At 43.6% G+C, this 19,106-nt stretch overlaps 1 protein-coding gene across 1 annotated transcript in view; it reads right to left on the bottom strand.

The window, feature by feature from the left end:
• Positions 1 to 5,592: 5,592 nt before the first annotated feature.
• Positions 5,593 to 19,106, bottom strand: part of DISC1 (DISC1 scaffold protein) — a 307,604-nt gene continuing 294,090 nt past the window's right edge. The window contains exons 11-12 of the mRNA XM_047088671.1: positions 15,273 to 15,390; positions 5,593 to 5,844 (exon numbers count right to left, since the gene is read on the bottom strand). Of these exons, the coding sequence (XP_046944627.1) occupies positions 5,705 to 5,844; positions 15,273 to 15,390 (258 nt within the window). The 3' untranslated portion in view covers positions 5,593 to 5,704. The remainder of the gene's footprint in view (positions 5,845 to 15,272; positions 15,391 to 19,106) is intronic.

Here is a 19,106-nt window from a genome sequence, read left to right on the forward strand (position 1 = left end):
TTTGTCACCAATATGTGGCACACTGTCTCTCCAGCACCATGCTGGGCACACGGTGGGTGCTGAATAGGGAGTGAGTCTTGCATCACCTGGGCCTATGTGCCCTGCTCTACCTTAGGGCCTGTTCCTATATCTCCATGATTTATGTTTTTTTTCTGCAAGAAATTATTTTATTTTTTCTTTTTTTAAAGGTTTATTTATTAATTTATGAGAGAGAGAGAGCGAGCACAAGCCCAGGAGGGGCAGAGAGAGAGAGGGAGACACAGAATCCAAAGCAGGCTCCAGGCTCGGAGCTGTCAGTGCAGAGCCCAACACGGGGCTCGAACCCATGAATTGAGAGATCATGACATGAGCCAAATTCGGACACTCAACCAACTGACCCACCCAGACACCCCTATTTTATTTTTCAAATAAGTAAATATAACCACGTGGCATAACAATTTTGAAAGAATAGCAGTACACGGGAAAGTAAGTCTCCTTGCTACCCCTTTTCCCTAAGTCACCTGCGTCCCTTTCCAGTGATATCTCTGCAGATACGTATATGCACATAGAAAGATTTTAAAAGCAACTTCAAAGCATTCCATAGTGCGGATATACTTAATTTGTTTAAACAGTTTCCTATTGATTACAAATGAGGTTGCTTCCCATGGTTGCTCTTGCACCCAGGGGTACTGGTAAAAAAGAAACTGAGGTGTATGACGACATTTTAGGAGTTTGGGGAAACAGCAATTCAAATCAGGCAGCCGCAGGCTGGACGAGGCAAGGAGCACTGCACTGGCAGAGACTTGTGTAGAGAAAAGGCAGAAACGAAGCATGGAAAATGCTGACTGGCTGTAGCTTGAAGGCTAGTTGGCTGTTTTGACTGGCTGCCCTTGGGTTTCCATTTCGCGACCTTGAGGCATTTTCAGGCCTAGAGTTTGGTCTGTTTATGTCTGCCACATCCGTCTAACGGCCCCTTGCTTAATCAGATTGGCAATCGAATCAATTGTGTGCACCTGTAAGCATGTCTGTAGCACACTGTGCCTACATGAGAAATTGCTAGAAGGAATGGGACAAAGAATGGATACTGGGGATATCTAGACATCTATGACTCAGCTGAGACCAGATAAAACTTATAAAGTAATTTACAGAGATTGGACAATTTCTGATGACTTCATATCCAAAAGCTTGATGAGTGTTTCTATTTATTCAGTTCTCTTGTGAGAGAACTCTTCCTTCATCTTAAAGTTTCCTTCATCTAAGACTTCCTCATTTCTGACTTAATTTTATTCCTAGCTGTTTTCTCTTCCATTCTTGTTGCTATTAAATAATGTGGTCTTTTCTTTAGACTTTCTCTTCTGATTGTTGTTTGTATATGCAAAGCCCATCGACTTTGATGTGTTGTGTTAAAAAAAAACACATTTCTGTTAATTCTCTTAGGTTTTCTTTCTTTTTTTTAAGTTTATTTATTTTGAGGAGGGGGGGCGGGGTGCTGAGAGAGAGAATCCCAAGCAGGCTCTGTACTGTCAGAGCGAAACCCAGTGTGGAGCTTAAACTCACAAACCGTGAGATCATGACCTGAAGCAGAAACCAAGATTTGGACACTTAACTGACTGAGCGACCCAGTCGCCCCTCTCTTAGGTTTTCTAGCTTACAATTACAACACCTGTAAAAACTAATGCTGTATCTCCTCCTTCCCAGATTGTAACCCTCAATTGTTTTTCTCTCCTAAATGAATTAGCCAGTATCTCGAGTAAAATATTTCAAGTGGATATCCTTGTCTTGTTCCCAACTATAGTAGTAATATCATTTTCATTATCCTCAATCAAGAAGCCTGGAATAGAAAATTCCATTGTTTTCTGATTCATTGAAATGGAAAGTAAACACACACACATTTTAAAGCATTGCTTTATTAGAAACGTTTTGTGCAATGTAACTGTACAATCAATCATCCTGTAACAAAAAGATGAAATGGATAAACCTGATACATTTTTCTATCATCCATACTCCAGAAGACCAAAAAAAAAAAAAAAATGTTAAAGGTGCACCACGGTTTGGATATCAGCTTTAATTTCATGTAACAAGAGTAAAATTTATGAAGCAATAAATTATATGACAAAATTCACAGATTAGATAAGGTGAGGATATTAAAAATAAAAGTACTCAATCACTTATACAAGGAGGCATTAACCAAAGGGTACAATGTTGTTTTCTCGAATGCTTTCAGGAAGGGTTTCTTTCTTTTTTCTGAATGATTTCTTTTCAGATTTCCAAGAAAATCTCTCCATTGCCAAGCAGTAAATGGTTGTTCCTGGTATGGTTTTTGTGGTGGATTGGGCCTGAATGGTTGATTAGGACAGCAGGGTGGTTAGGTCTGTTGAAGCCTGTCTGAGCTGAGCCGGACTTCTGGGGCTTACCAAGGTGTGGGAATCTGAGGGTTCCCTAGCAGGATTCCCAAGGTGATCATGCTCATGCCCATGGCTCGAAGCCTCAAAAAGACATTGAAGCATATTAGGAAGCGCATTCTACCCGTCTCTGACCCCTACTGTCACTCCACAGGTCCCCAGCTCTGTGCCTTGGGGAAAGCTCACTGGCCCTCGAAGGCTCTGTTTCATCATCTACAGACATCTATAGGGCTGATACGAGAATTTAATGAGATAATGATTATAGAGGTCTTAGGACAGTCCCAGTGCACACAGTTGAGCCTTTCCACATTCCTGGAGTGGGGAATCCAGCCTTACTACAGAGGAAGAAAGGTTTCCAATGTTAGATTTGGGGGAACATCATTTCGATCTTGAAATTTCAGGAAGTTGGAAGGAACAGAATTGTTACCAAATGAGATCATGCCCTAACTCAGGCTGGTCAAAGATAAACGGGCGGCCATTTGAATGCCAGCATCTCAGCCTGGTGGGCAGAGTAACCTGTGACTCATTCTGTCATACCACGTCACAGGGAAATCAGACTCCAGGTCACCATTTTCAATCTGCACTTTGGCTTGTGGTCTTGACTATCTCCGTAAAAGCTTCAATTTGCATTGTGGTTTTGGTGATTTTAAATTCAGGCCCTGACAAAAACTGTCCTATATTATGGTTTGGAACACAAGGTCCCGGGTCCTCGAAGGTCACAGTGGCTGAAGAAGGGACTTGTCCTGAGGAGGTCATGTGGCCAGAGGAAACATGCTGGCCTTTAGCAGGCTTCCTGGTTGACTCTGACAGCAGCATAAAGTACAGATGGGTGGCAGCACGTGGTTAGAGCATCATTCACCTGCCCTGATACTTACTCAGGCGTCTCGACAAAGAAACAAACACACTGTTCACTTGGAGGTCCCAGAGAACTCTTATCTGGGGCACATTGACAGCTGTTATTAGCTTCCAGAATTTTCAAATACGTCATGACGTCACAGAAACACTCATGATGGTGTCTGAGTAACACGAAACACGTGGCTTAGTGCCTGTTAAGATGTCTTGTGTCTGGGAGCCTTCCCAAAACGATGCATGTCAAAGTAGACATTTGTTACTGGTGATATGGTCAACCCTGACTCTTCCCAAGTTTGGCTTCACTGGAATTAATTCAAGGATTCAAGGATTCCAAGCGGCATGTCACAAGGACATCACACCTTCCTGACATGATCATAAATAATTCACTAATTTGGTCCATCATTTAAAAAAACAAGAATTCCTAGAGCAAATTAATTATACTTATTATTGAAATGTGTACAGTGTATTTTTTTAAACGCTCAAGATAAAATTGAGGAACCACAATCAGCAAATTCACATGTTGTGCTTTCGCTTTGTTCTCTGGACCCTGGCCAGGTGCTGGCTGAAGCAGGGCATCTCTTTGAGGACACGAGTGCTGCCCAGCACGGGAGGCTTCGCAAAGCACCAGCTGGCTTCCGGAAATGACAGTGCGATTTCAGGAAATGACAAGAACTGTCCAGCCCCCACGGATCCTAACGAAAGGAGGGCCATCACTATTCTTGTAAGTATAAGTGAGAACAGAAGCAAAAAAAAAAACAAAAACAAAAACAACAAAAAAAAGAAAAACCAAAAAACCCTCAACAAATCAATTAGACTTATCAAACTGTGGCAAGCAGTTCCTAAGCTCAACACTGTGCAAAAGCTTGAGTCTGGCTGCTGTCACAGCCGTGTACATGATGGAAATCAGTATTTGTTTGGACCATGACTTCCCCCAGAGAACGCGGTGCTGCACAACATAGATTGGCAGGGTCTTAATAGGACTTTAATAAAATCTATGATCCATTAAAGTGTAGGTTAGACCAAAAAAAAAAAAAAAAATCAAGCGGGTTTCTTTACTGAGCTCTGTCCCAGTCTGATATGCTAATGTGCACTGTGGCTCTCCAACCGGAAATGATGGCATGGCGTATTTCCCAAACGGATCTGACCGAGGGAGACCCGTTCATTTGTGGAGCATCTCTTAGAGGCTGCTGTGCTCCCTGCACCTTGGGAAATGCTGGCTAATTGAACGTAGCCTGTTTTACAGCTGCCTCCGCAGGGAGGGGCCTGCAATGCCCCACATTGCTGAGTATTTACTACCTTACAGAGGCCTGTGCTGCCTTCCTGGGTACTGCATTGCCTTCCTGAGTATGCACTGCCTTCCGGAGTATGCACTGCCCCACTGAGCAGGCACTGACTCAGTGCAGAATACTATACCGCACTGAAGGTTTCCACGTCCATGCCCTGCCTGGCACTGAGCCAAACAGGTTTGCGAGGAAAACGGGAGAGGCCCAGATGTTTAAACATGTCACCCGATCCCTTCACGCCCCTGCTCCCCCTCCTGCTGTCATTGCGGGTGAACTTCGGGATGTCCCGGTGAAACACCCTTGCCGCACAAACAGGTGTTGCCACGATAGGAAAACCGAATGACTGTACCTCACTGACAGGCTGTTACTTTAAAGGAATCTCTTCGGGCGCCTGGGTGGCGCAGTCGGTTAAGCGTCCGACTTCAGCCAGGTCACGATCTCGCGGTCCGGGAGTTCGAGCCCCGCGTCGGGCTCTGGGCTGATGGCTCGGAGCCTGGAGCCTGTTTCCGATTCTGTGTCTCCCTCTCTCTCTGCCCCTCCCCCGTTCATGCTCTGTCTCTCTCTGTCCCCAAAAAAATAAATAAACGTTGAAAAAAAAATAAAGGAATCTCTTTTGGAATTCTTCATATTAATTCTTCTGAGATTTTAGTGACTCACAGGAGAAGGGGAAAAGCTGTTAATTCCAGATTCTGGGGTTAATTAGCCTTCTTATATCATGTGCCTGTAGGAAAGTATAACAGGTGTGGCGAGAGAGAGACTTACGTTTAGTTTCCTTGTAACGGGTTCTTAAATCAGGAGATATTTTAATTGCAGCAGAAAGCAAGACGGCACAGGGAAAGGGACATTTTCCTAGCAGGATTCACCCCCGACTTCTGTCTAATGGGGGCTGAGACGAGAAGACGCTCAAGTCTTGCGCAGAAGACTCGCGGTAGGGACACGGGGCAGGTGCCTCTGGCTGACATTCGGAAGGAAATTCAGATCGGTCCCCTCCTGTATTCCCATATGCGGTCTCCAGGATCTCGGCCCCAGGAGAGCCAACAGGGACCACCTCCCTGCAGGGAGCCCTCCAGGCCCTATCTCCACAGTGGATTCAGGCACATGGGTCATGCAGGGGAGGTGAGCGAGGCCTCCCACGCATCTATATTGATGGCGTGGCCACTCCCCCTCCGCCCCCCACGCTGTCCTGCTTCAGAGCTGAGCTTCCCGGACACCAGCTGTCACACAGGAAGCTGAGGCCTCTCTTTCTCCCGCCTCCTTTGCTGGCTGGAGCTGCAGGATCATGGCCTGCAGAGTTTCCTTCACCATCTGGAGCTCCCTCTTGAGAGACTGTGCGAACGTTGTTAAGGAACACACGCGAAGGTGACGGGCGGCCCTCTGCAGCCTCCCAGGGATCTCATAACAGCACGTGTGCCTGCCGGAAGCAGATGGGCACTGCCATCTAATTGCGGTGTCGAGTTCTCCCAAATTGTAGGAATTAAATATTAATACACATTTTACACTTCGTGCAAGAGCGATTGCAATCTCTATGAGGCCTGAGGTTATTAACTCTCTCAAGGAAGGTTTCAAAACGGAAAAGGGAGACTCAGCTCTTAGACCGAAACAGATGGCCAACTGGGATGCTCCAAGATGTTGGGTCAGCCTGACTGACTCCTGCTAAGGCCCAGGCTGGGGCGGGGCAACTCTTCCCGGTGCTCAGACAGCCGAAAGGGCAGAAGGCTGGAAACGAGAGCTTCCTCAAGAAATCTAGGATTTGGGGGCCACCGTGGGTCTGGACTTATGTGGGCCGTAAGTCACCTTGTGCAAATCACTTGGAACCTCAGTTTTATCGTGAAACAATGGTTTCTAAGCCCCTGTCGATTCCACTGTGCCGTCGCCTGTCATTTATAACCCCCAGCTACTTGTGAAATAGCCGTTCAGCCCACTCAAGATTTGACAGAATGCAGGGAGCTTGCCTTTTCTGGGTGGGCTGGTTGGGTTTTCCATCAACTGTTGGGTTGTTAGTTTCCTGACCTGTAAAGTTGCTTCTCCCATAGAGAAAACCATCGCAGAGAACTTAGCAAATAATAAACAAGGCTGTCATTCTCTTAAGAAATGAGCCCTTTCCTGGGACTACGTTTAACAAATGGTGGTTTTTCTCTCCATGGTCAGGTCCCTGTTTCCTCTTGTACCTGGAGTCAGAACAACTCAAAGATGAACGGGATGAGAGACAGATGACATCCTTTTCGATTCATAAGCAAATTAATTTAACTTCATCCAAGAGGAATGAAGGGGGATATGGAAATATGTCAGTTAAACATCACTTCAATACTGTTAAGTCATCGCATGAGGTCAGACGACTCAAACATTACCAGACCAGATATGAAGAAAACAGAAAGCTTTGGGAAAAGTAGATTATAGAGATCTTAACCATTCACAGCCTGTCAAGGCTACAATGTTGTTTTATTTAAGTACAATGTCAGTGCAATGTCAAGAGAAAAAGAGCCCCCCAGGTTATGACTGTAGAAAGCTTTCTCTTTCTTTTTTAAATAAAGAACTCCGGAGGATCCTGGGAGTTATGCAAATGAACTTGTCCTAAGCAAAAATGCTGAACCACCCTGAGAAGCTTCCGGCAGCTTTTCTTCCTGAAGCTCCCCTCCAGACTTCATCTTTCGTGTAATTTACATTCATTGACTATGATGGTTCACTCCTTGCACTTGAGCTTGAGGGGAATGAGGGTGGGGATAAGCGGGTGCAAGGAAAGAAAGAATCCAATATTTATATGTATTTTTTTTTCTTTTTGAAAAGGCTTCATTTTCCTCCATTTCTCTGGACAGCTCTGCTAATCTTTAGTGAAAACATACATGACTTTGTACGAGTAAAAGCATAAGTGGTCCCAGACTAACTACCAAGCTGCAATTTAATCACAAAATTATGTCACATTTATAAAGAGTAAGCACAGAGCTTAAGCAGTGTATGAATCCTGACAAATTCCTGAGATGTAATTACCTTTGATACTCAGCCTGGGACTACACGCCCCTATTGGTAATAGGCTAAAAGATGACACAGGTTTTTGAGAGAACCGACCCAAAATGAGATGCTTTTTAAAGAACTTGTACAATTTCTACAACTACACGCCCCTATTGGTAATAGGCTAAAAGATGACACAAGTTTTTGAGAGAACCGACCCAAAATGAGATGCTTCTTAAAGAACTTGTACAATTTCTAAGCCCTCGCAGAACACACTGAAAGGTTTCTTAAAAGAGACCGAGGGAGAAGCCACAAAGGAAGAAGGCTAAGTAACAGAATTAAACTAGCACATCAGCCCTTCACACGACAAGCTGCACTGACACAGAGAAGCCAGAGGATAGAGGTTGGAGCAAATGATCACCAGCAACAGAAAGCTGGCAAATCACTTGATGTTTTCACTGTCTCACTCAGAAACTGCATATGCTAGGGAATCTCTCCTCTACCTTCTAGAAGGGATGCTGCTCGATTCATGAACTATTTAATAAGCAGCTTATTAAATAGTTCATGATCTTCGTAATGAAATAAATTCACCATTCGATCTTCAAAAAATAAAATAAAAATAAAAAATAAAAATAAAACACATAGTCTCATACCTTCCTCACAAGGCTAGAGTTAAAAGAAATATTCTTTTTTCTTGTGAGCGTATCGTGCCTTTTGTGAGGCACTATTAGACTTAAGGTTTATGCACTAATGTAGCAGATACAGCAAATACCTCAGGCTCTGTCAAAGCAGGACTGGATATCGAGATCCTGGATGCCTCATTTAGTGAGCCTATGGAGTAATGATCATCAGAATGATTAAAATCATGTTTTTATTACAACAAGTGTTGGCGAGGACGTGGAGAAAAAAGGAACCTTCACGCACTGTTGGTGGGAATGCAAACTGGTGCAGCCACTGTGGAAAACGGTATGGAGGTTCCTCAAAAAAATTAAAAATAGAATTACCATGTGATCCAGTAATTCCACTATTAGGTATTTACTAAAGAATACAAAAACACTAATTTGAAAATATGTATGCATCCCTATGTTCATTGCAGCATTATGTACAAGAGCCAAATTATGGAAGCAGCCCAAGTGTCTACCGATAGATGAATGGATAAAGAAAAAGTGGTGTGTGTGTGTGTGTGTGTGTGTGTGTGTATAATGGTATAATGGAATATGACTCAGCCATAACAAAGAATGGAATTCTGACATTTGCAACAACATGGATGGATCTAGAGTATTATGCTAAGTGAAATAAGTCAGTCAGCGAAAGACAAATAGCATATGATGTCATTCATATGTGGAATTTAAGAAACAAAACAAACCCCCAAAACAGACTCTTAACTATAGAGAACAAACTGATGGTCACCAGAGGGGAGGTGGGTGGGGGGAGGGGGGAAATAGGTGATGGGGATGAAGGAGTGCACCTGTTGTGATGAGCACCGGGTGAGGTATGGAAGTGTTGAATCACTATGTTGTACTAATATAGCACTGTATGTTAACTATACTGGAACTAAAAAAAAAAAAAAAAAACTAAAAATGAATCATGTTCTTATTTATAAAATACCTCCTTCTAACCAACCTGGCTGTGTGATGCCTTATTAAATATAAGTTCCAAAACATTTTGAATGCACTAAAATGGAAGAGAATCCAGGATAAAATGTGGAGTGGGGGGTGGGGTGGGGAGCAAGTTACAGAACAATTTATATGAAATTATCCTCATTTTACAAAAAAAAAAAAAAAACAACCAAAAAACCAAAAAACTCTAGACAGAAGTGATTTCTACCTAGAAAGGTGCCTTAGAAGGACACAGTGGTAAGCTTCCAGGTATTGGTCCTGGGAGGAATATGTAGCCTTTCTCCCCCATACTTCTGTAATCTTCAAATGGACACACATCCTTTTATATTTAAATCAATGTGTTTATAAAAGAAATCACTTGAAAGGTTCCGCCATTAAGCAGTTGGGGAAATAAAACAGAAAAAGATCCTTGTTCTTTCCTTAACTCATTCGAATGTTCAAACATCTCCTGAGCTCCTGCTGTGTACTAAGAAAGGTTCTGGATATAAGAAGCAGATGAGTGTAGTGCTAGTGCGTGGAGCAGACCGTAAACCCGTACGGGCAGGTATGTAGACTGTGAGATGGGTTAAACCCGTATGGGCAGGTATGTAGACTGTGAGATGGGGGCCATGGAGGGTTGGAGCAGGGCAGTGGCTGATCGCTTTGGCCACTTTCATCCCTAATAGGCTAAAGGGGGCAATGGCAGAAGCATGGAGATGAGAGGAGGTGGTTGCAATAAAAGGCAAGAAAAGGTCACATACTGAACCTGGGTAGTGGCCATGGAGGTGAGAGGTGACCAGATCCTGCATATGTTCGGAAGGTAGAGCCAACGGCATATGGTGATGGACCAGATGTGGACGGCGAAAGAAGGAAAAGGCATTGAGAATGACTCCCAGATTTTTTTTTTTATCTAAGCAATGAACTTATAATTTATCCAGGAGGAGACTGAGTACGTGTTGGACTTTTTTGAGGGTGGGGAGGAATTTTTGGAAAATGCTACTTGTCAGTCAAGGGGAGAGGTCGAATAGGAAGTGGACATGAGTCTGAGGTTTGGGGTGAGATCCAGCCTGCACACATGTACTTGGAGGTTATACTGAAAAGCAGGTTTTAAAAAATATTTTCATACTTTCTCATTGTATTCCATTTGATACAGCTAACCAAGATCTTGAGGCTACTAAGTGATTGAATCTAGAGTCCGAATGTCTGATTGCCAGTCCAATAAACTCAAAGTGGAAGCCCACTGACATATTTGGCCTTCCTTTTTATCCAAGTGCTGAGCAAATAAAGTACACCTCCTGTAAAAATTACAGGAATTTTAGGTATACATGATAGAGGTGCTCACTACATCTAAGTATAAGAGAAAGTCTCAAAGAGCTGAATGATTCTTGTGACTCCTGTGACATTGAGACCTCTATATAGCTAAATAGAAATTTCCCCTGTAACAGATATGTCACTAGATATCTGTGGCATCTAAGAAAAGTAGCACATTAATTACAATAATGGCACAAGGATTAATATGCCAACATCTTTAAAAACACCTTGGGAACCCAAAACCATTCTTTACCACTTTGGGATAGACTATACACATATTAAGCAAGGGTCTAAGTTCTTATACCCTTGCTAATAAAATAAGGCAAAATATGTTTGCAATGAGCAAAGAAGTAAGCCAGTTAAGTCAACTTTCACAGATGTCATCCAGGAATACAGTGGTAAGACGATATTGCCAGTTGGGGAAGCCATTTGCAAAGACCCTCAAATTCTTTCAAAGAGGCTTTTTGTTTACGTTTAATAACCGTTGAGGGTTTGACTGTCAATTGGGTTTCCAAGCAATCTTTTAGTAGCTTGGTCAAAAGTAGGTCAGTTCATCTGGTCTGGTTCAATTCAAAAAGAGACAACAGTATTCCTTTGAAACAGCCTCTCATTTGCTAAAGTGTTTCTCCGGGATCAGCAGTGATGCCTTCCCAGCCACTGTGGCTGACAGTGAGAGGATTTACCTTCAGGAAAAAGGAAGGCAAGGAACACCGTTGCTGAAGAGCTAAGAGGAAAGCCTCACCCATACACGTGTCCTGCCTCAGTGGGGTTGATGCTCTTACAGGAGAAACTCTTCATGGTGCCCACCAAGTGCCCAGTTCGCAGTGCGCCAAGCCAGCAGGAGGACAGCCCGGTGTCCACACCGCCTCCTAGGCTTCCTCTCCCCACCCGGCTCCCTTTGGTGGAAGCCCCTGGAAGAAAAAAAAAATCCTGGCCACCATATCCGCATCTGCCCAGCGCACACGATGCCTTCAGGGACAACCTCTTAAGGTCTGTTTTCTTATCCGTAAGATTCCCAAGTAGAGTTAGTTCTGTGATCCTCATGGTGTCTCTTCCAGCCTTTTAGCTCTTCAGGGGAAAACATTTCCAAGAAGGCACAGCAAATCTCCCCAGACTCCTGTTACTTTTGTTTAAGCTCCACATTGGAAAGTTGAGCCAGACAAGGGATCGTAGGGGGATGTGATGTTTGTGCACGCGCCTGGCTGTATTAGAGCATTTGCATGCCATCAGGCACCACCAAAACGAATCGATTGGGCACCATGCATTCCAAATAAGCAGAGAGAACAGAATTCCATGATGGTCTCCCGGACATGGATGCAAATAGAACCAAAAGAGAAGCAGCCGGTCCCATCTCATCTGTGATTCAGAGGGGGGCAGAACTGCCCTGGGGGCTTTGAAATATGCCCAAAGTGTCCCAATCTGAGAGGCACTCTTCCTTTCCCCTCTGGAAGTGTGTTGTAGAAGTTGAAGGAGAAAAAAAAAAAAAAAAAAAAAAAAAAAACAAGAAGAAATCTGCTTAAAAAAATCCACCTCACTTGGATAATTTTCAGTTAAAGCATTCTGAGCATGGAGGAACCGTTCAAAATGGTTTTCAAAACAGAACTGCTAATTAGGACCCCAAAGGACTGTGAAATTGCACTAGAGACTCAGACTAATGCTCTTGGAAATCCCGACTTGACTGGCAGGGGAGTCACGCCTCCTGTCCTCTCCTCAGGCACCAGGCATGAGTCACCTCCGTGATGCCGGCTCTTGCAATTAATGGTGGAGACTTTTTTCAGACACTTGCCGGTACAGTAGCAGTCACAGGTCTGTGTCACCGTCTGGTCATGCTACGTGTAATTTAGTGAGTCCGTCAGGATGATGAAGACACGGGGTCTATTTTCTTTCCCTTCTGGGAGCTGTCAATCCAATGTCTTCTTCATAAAAGCAGGACACTCCCAGTAGGCTGCCCAAAGCCCCAATATCCAGTCAGGATGCCCAGGGGATCTGTCTGGAAACGCATCCCCACTGTCGACGAGTGGTCCAGCCCTCTGTTGACACCTTACTAACAATGCTTTCTCACATGCATGGGCTTATGTGGAAGCCCAGTGCCCTCCACACGCCAAAAGAGCATTCGTAGCATCCAGGGCTGGAATCTTCTGGACGTGGACATTCACTGTGGACGCACGTTAATCACGTTCGCGCCATATCATCTGCGCGCTAGGCTCTGGCAGAGTGCTTAATGGAATCAAACAAAAACATTACACTCACTGTGTAATTCTTCCGTGTTGTTGATGGCAAGCTGTTTCTTTCAACTGTACTCAGCTTTGTATCTTTGATCAAGAAAGGAAACACCAACCAGTCAGAGTTTGGCTGGCGGATTCAGCAGCCTCTTTGAACCTGTAGATAAGGTCTAATTTGAAACAAGGGCTTTGGTTTGTGCAGGGAGCCTATGCAGAGCCTTGTAAATATGTCTTTCTATTTTAAGGTGCCATACCCCACTCCAATCTAAGGGCTGTGTTGTATGAGTTCAAAGATACCTTCTGTGTATTTGCTTTCAGTCAGTGACACAGAACAAAGTTTGGGCTTCAGAGGAAAGTTTGGATTGAAATCCATATGGTAGTACAGATTTGCTTTGAGGGGTGGGGAGGGGAGTGTCTTCAGTACCTAAAACAGTGTTTCCCAGCCCTGGGTTGACATGCTCCCCACTACGTCTCCACTTATCTCCGCAAGGATCGGCAAAATTCTCAAAAACCCTAACGTCAATGAAATACTTTTACTTTACCTTAAAAACTTTAGACTATCTCTGTGTCCACAGAACAGGCCTGACCACTTCCTTAGAGGTTGAGCTACCTCCTAAATGGACCGAGGACCATGGAGCTTGCCACTCATTAGAAATGACCCCGGATGAGTCACGGAATTGCTAAGCCTTGGTTTTCTCAACTTTCAAGTAGGAATAATGAACCCTAGGCGTCTATGGCTGTTTTATTAAACTTAAATAACTTTTCATACAGGCCACTGTGTGGTGACCAGTGGAGTCATTCAAGCATCATGACGAAATAATGGAGTACGCCTACCTTGAAAGGTCTTACATATAAACGGGATGCGGCTGAGGCTTTTGACACAAACGCTGAAAATGTTGAGGCAAATGGACTTGTAGAATGTCATTTTCTACCGAAAACCTAGCACTTGTCATGTCCAAACAAGTTCAAGATTTTTCCTGAATCTAGCCTCATGAACCTGCTGGGCACGTGTCACACTGTTGCAGACGAGAAAGCTGACTCATAACAAGGCTTTATCAATTGTCCACGGTCTTACTGCCTCTGAATCTTGGATTGGCTGGAGGATGACTTATTTACACACAGCTCTTTACCCTCCCAGCCTCCGTCCCTGCCACTTGACCCTATTAGGGAGAAAAACCTAATTCCCTACAGACAAACTCGACTATTAATTTTAGAAAATTTAAGTCTCCAGATCAACACAGACCCTGCCTGCTGCCCTCAGAATTGCTACCTGACATCACTGTAAGCCCCACTGGGGAAGCTCCCACCTGCCGGGCTGGGGCCAGGCACCCCTCTATACACATTGGCTCTCTGCAGTGCTTTGCTCCCAGGCACAGAGACTCAGTTGTCCATTTGCTGGAGCCCATGTCCCCTTAAAGTACTCAAATTTAGGTGACCCATGAACATGGAATAAGCAAAAATGCAAAAAATTCTTCTGCTGTTTCTTTGGCCAACTTTCTAACAATGGCTTAAACACCAGTTTTGTAAGAGGCAGGAGGTTATGAAGAACATAATGTCTGCTTTTAAAAATCTACCTTGAGCAACGTGAAAGTAACCACTGATTAAGCTGAAGAAATTTCCTGCTAAGTTTAATAACCTAGGTCTAAGATTTAAGGTTATAATGAAGAAGGAAACAGCGTTGACTCCATCATTAAACTGTGGATCTGAATATTTGTGATTACGATTAGTCCTTGACCATTCAAAGCTACTTACACACACACACACACACACACACACACACACACACACAGAGTCACTCAAGATAAAGTATAAAAAGAGCTGGAATTCTGAAAAGTAAATCAGCAATGAGAAGAATACATTTCCCACTTTATAGCTACATTTCCCGCAAACACACGTAATTAGAGTCGCACTACTGAATAGAAAGTATGAGTGAACGGAGAAGGGTTTTTGTCTAGAGACATGCCCACTTCTGATTGAATCATTGAAAACTGACAGGATGGGGCTTCTTACCCCTTCATCCATCCACTCACCCTTCCATTTGCCCTCAAAATAACTAACCAGAACTGACGGCGTCCACCCATCAGCCCGGGATGTAGGGCTCCATACGGACACATAACGATGCTTCAGAATGTTCTCCTGCCACCTTGCTCAGCGGCAACTGGTGTTGGTGAAGGCATCCGCGGATGGGGCACCAAGTATGTGGAGTCTCGTGCAAGAAGAAATTGAAAGGGAATTATCCAAAGTCCTGTCAGTTATGACACTCTACTGCTCATTACAGAGCAGGATTGTACGGTAAAGAAAACCAAAGATGGATTTGGGTTTCTTGGTACAGAGGAGCCCCTAGAAAACTGAGCCAGTCCACGTCACCACCATCTGAGCCCCACAAACCCAGCTTCCCACCTGCTGAAAACTGCATTTTGTTTTGGCCTTGTGTGTAGGTCTGAACTTCATGGTTAATTTTTAACGGTCAGGCTTAATCATCGAAAATGCTGAATTACCAAAAGCTAGAGAGAAAATGTCGCACACAGGATTATCTCCGAGATCTAAGGTGTGCCGTGCTATAAATAACAGCAGTACCTGTTTCCATGTGCTAGGGCATGGAAACACTGAGTCTTTTTTTAAGACTTGCTTTTACAAAAGAACCTAGCAGGTGCTTAATCTGCACGATGAAAAGGATATGAATGAGATCTTCATCATGACTGTGAATTGCCGCGTGCAGCTGATCTTCCAAGTGCAAGAGCTTCTTGTCGATGGCTTCACATTTTTCTCCAAGTTCAGCAGAAAGGACCCAAGATTCCTGGCCAGAGAAAAAGAGCAAGATCACTCGTAAGCTATAGACTTTTTCGGAACCATGAACCCATCTGTAGTACCCAGTGGTACCCAGAGGAAAGACCTCCCAACAGAGCTCTCCTGGATTTGCAACCCAGGAGAACCATGCCAGAACCTCTGACTTCCCTAGAGGTCATTCTTGAGACGACATGGGCCGATTTCAGTTTGTTACCTACCGAATGACGAGCTCTACAGGTGACCTCCCTTCTGTGGTCATTTCAAAGGTTATTTCCAGTATGTCAACTCCTCATGTCGAATTATCAAAGGGGAAGCATGAGTTTTCCAGCAGCATCCGTAGGCAAACTCACATTAAAATAGGAATTCTAATCCAAGGGAGGCTGGGGTGAGTCACAGGAACAACCAGGTTGACCTGTGAAGCTACTCCTTTAAGAGCACAGGGATCTAACAGAACACTGGGTATTTGTTTACACACCAGTCACAATCCCTGAAAGTTAGACAGTTAAGGAGACTCTATTTGATTTTTTATTTGTTTAAACATTTATTTATTTATTTTGAGAGAGGGAGAGCTAGAGAGCCAGCAGGGGAGGGGCAGAGAGAGAGGAAGACAGGGAGTCCCGAGCAGGCTGTGCACTGTCAGAGCAGAGCCCGATGGGGGGCTCAAACTCATGAACTGTGAGATCATGACCTGAGCTGAAACCAAGAGACGGATGCTTTAACCGACTGAGCCACCCAGGTGCCCAATTAGGGCGACTTTAGGTGTTTGTTGTATATGCAGCTGCTGCTGCCACGACCACGGGTGCTAATTTGCTCTCTCTTTTACCCGAGCACAAGCCCCATAAGAGCAAGGTGGATGGTGTCTTGCTCACTGTGGGGTACAGAGCTTCTGACGCATGGCGGGCACAAGGTATCCATTGGTTCTGTGAATGAATATCCAAGTCGTGGAGCTCCTTCCATCCCAGTGCTCCCCCTTCAAACTTCTGCCCCACACATGAACCCCGAAGTGCCCTCTTTATCTCACTTGCCACCACAAAACCACCACAGAGCAGAGGCCACACTCTCCCCTCTCACAACCTGCCACTAGGCCCACCCCAGTTGTGTCCCCTCATACCCTTACACACAGCCGCATTTTGGCCGACTGGATGGCCCCGTTGCCTTCTGGCACACCATTCCGCCTGCCATTCTGATCCGCGTTAGGTTCTCACAGGCATGGGCTATCCACTCATCCCAGACCCTCAAGCACATGACCTGGCATAGAGAAGCCCACAGAGTTTTAAAAGAAAAGAATGAACAAGGTCAAAAAAAAAAAAAATGAGAGGAAATAGGAAATCTTAGAATAAGGGAAAAGGGAAAAAAGCAGCATTATGCTTAGTGAGAGAGGCCAGACAGAAAAAGACAAATATTGCATGATATCACTTCTTTGTGGAATCCAAAAAGGCAACTTAGTAGAAACAGAGTGTAGAATAGTGGTTAGCAGGGCCTGGAGGGTGGGGGTGGGAGATGTTGTTCGAAGGGGCAAACGTGTCTCTAGAAGATGAATAAGTCCTAAAGATCTAATGCACGGTACAGTGATTACAGTCAATAATACTATACTATAAACTTCAACAATGCTAACAGACTAGATGTTAAACATTCTCACCACAACCAAGAAATGATAATTATGTGACGTGATAGAAGCGTTAGGTAAAGCTAGGGTGATAATCATATTATGATACATAAACATCCCAAGGCAACATGTTGCATACCTTACACCCTGTTCTATGTCAATTATATTTCAGTAAAAAAAAAAAAAAAAAAAACTGATAACAATACATAAATAAATAGATAAATAAGCAGCAAAAAGTAGACTCAGAATTAAAATCTAACCAAATGTAAAAGTAATATTTTCCCAACCCAGAGTGAAAGTCTTAAAAAGTATGCTAAAAAGAATTTTGCACAAGGAAAAGAATTAAGATATATATTTAGATTAAACTGCAGGGTTACGACCAAAGCTACAATTAATACCCAACAACAACAAAATGCCCAGGTGTGGTGATATTTACTGTTAAAAAGGCCTTAGAGATCCTGAGTTATGTAATATTATAATTGGAGGCCATGAATAATCATTAAGTCCAGATATGTAATTTAATATTCATTATATTAACTCCACAATGCTTTTGAGTTTATATCCCAATTGGTCCACTATCTTAGAATAGAACAGGGCTAAGGGGAACGACAAATAACTATTGCAAATATTGGAGAAGTCCTTTATACTGCAAGTAAATGTATATACAGAAGGGGAAAAAAATCTAGTGACAACCTCATACAATTTTCAAGGACAAATGGACACAATGAGACAAAAAGGCACGTGAAGCGTGCACGAAGGTCTGCCCATAATTGACCACAGCTGGGATGACGGGAAGACAGCAAATATGTAACAATCACATATACGTCCATATTTTACTGATCCTAAAAGTAATAACATTATCATTCAAAGATGCAGAATTACAAGGCAGACAAATTGCATGGAAACAGAGGCCGTGGGCACTGAGCGACGCCACAGTCATGCATGAAATAAAGGAGACATGATGAAAAAGAGCATCTGGAGGAAAACGATGGACAGAGGTGAAACCACAAGTCCTATGCGGAGAAAAGCAGAGCGCTTTTGTTTTTAATCTTTATTTTTGAGACAGAGAGAGAGACATACACACAGAGTGTGAACAAGGGAGGGGCAAGGAGAGGGAGACACGGAATGTGAAGCAGGCTCCATGCTGTCAGCACAGAGCAGACACGGGGCTCGAGCTCACCAACCAGGAGATCATGGCCTGAGCTGAAGTCGGATGCTTAACCAACTGCGCCATCCAGGTGCCCCAGAAAAGCACAGTGTTTTGGGGGAAAATATATACGACTGAAAATACACTTGAAGAGAGGGAAAAGTATAGGCTCGGAACATGGACCCGAGGAACAGAAAGTACATAAGATGCGGCCAAATGACTTAATCCTCATCTTCAGGCTCAGGGCCACCTGGTCGGTTGAGCGTCCGACTTTGGCTCCCGTCATGGTCTTGCGGTTCATGAGTTCGAGCCCCACGTCGGGCTCTGTGCTGACAGCTCAGAGCCTGGGGCCTGCTTCAGGTTCTGTGTCTCCCTCTCTCTCTGCTTCTCCCCTGCTCACACTCCATCTCTCTCAAAAATAAAGATTTAACAAAATTTTAAAAAATCCTCATCTTCAGGCTGAAATAAATATAAATCAAAGCTGAATTAAGTTCCTTTAAAACCTGGCTTGACACCCCACACCCCCCCACAAAGAGGCAACTCCCACCTGTTTGCCTTTTAAAATTATGTACAGACTGATAGTGATTGTATGCATTTGGGAAACCAATTTCAGACATATAACAAACACTTTGAATTGTTCATTGTCTCTAACCCAATAATTCTGTTTCCTAGAATAGATCACAATGGAAAAAACTTTTATTTAGATTTAAATATTTTTTATTAAGCCTTTTAAATAAGTATGGAAAATGTTATCATATATGTTAAAGAAAAATGTATTTCAGTAATGCAAAGGTAATTGCATGAGAAGTATGGGAAAGAGGAAATAAATGCTGAACAATAAAAGAGATGGTTAAAATAAATTCTGGTATATTTGATTCACATTTAGCTATTCACAAAATATTTAATGATGAGGCAATACATAATAGACAAAGCATGCAAATGTTAACAATTATTATTTCAAGGGGTGGTGTTA

The sequence above is a fragment of the Lynx rufus genome, unplaced genomic scaffold (genome assembly GCF_022079265.1).
Source record: "Lynx rufus isolate CCGP_SWC_20201006 ecotype Redwood Valley unplaced genomic scaffold, mLynRuf1.p SCAF_25, whole genome shotgun sequence".
NCBI classification, from domain to species: Eukaryota; Metazoa; Chordata; class Mammalia; order Carnivora; family Felidae; genus Lynx; species Lynx rufus.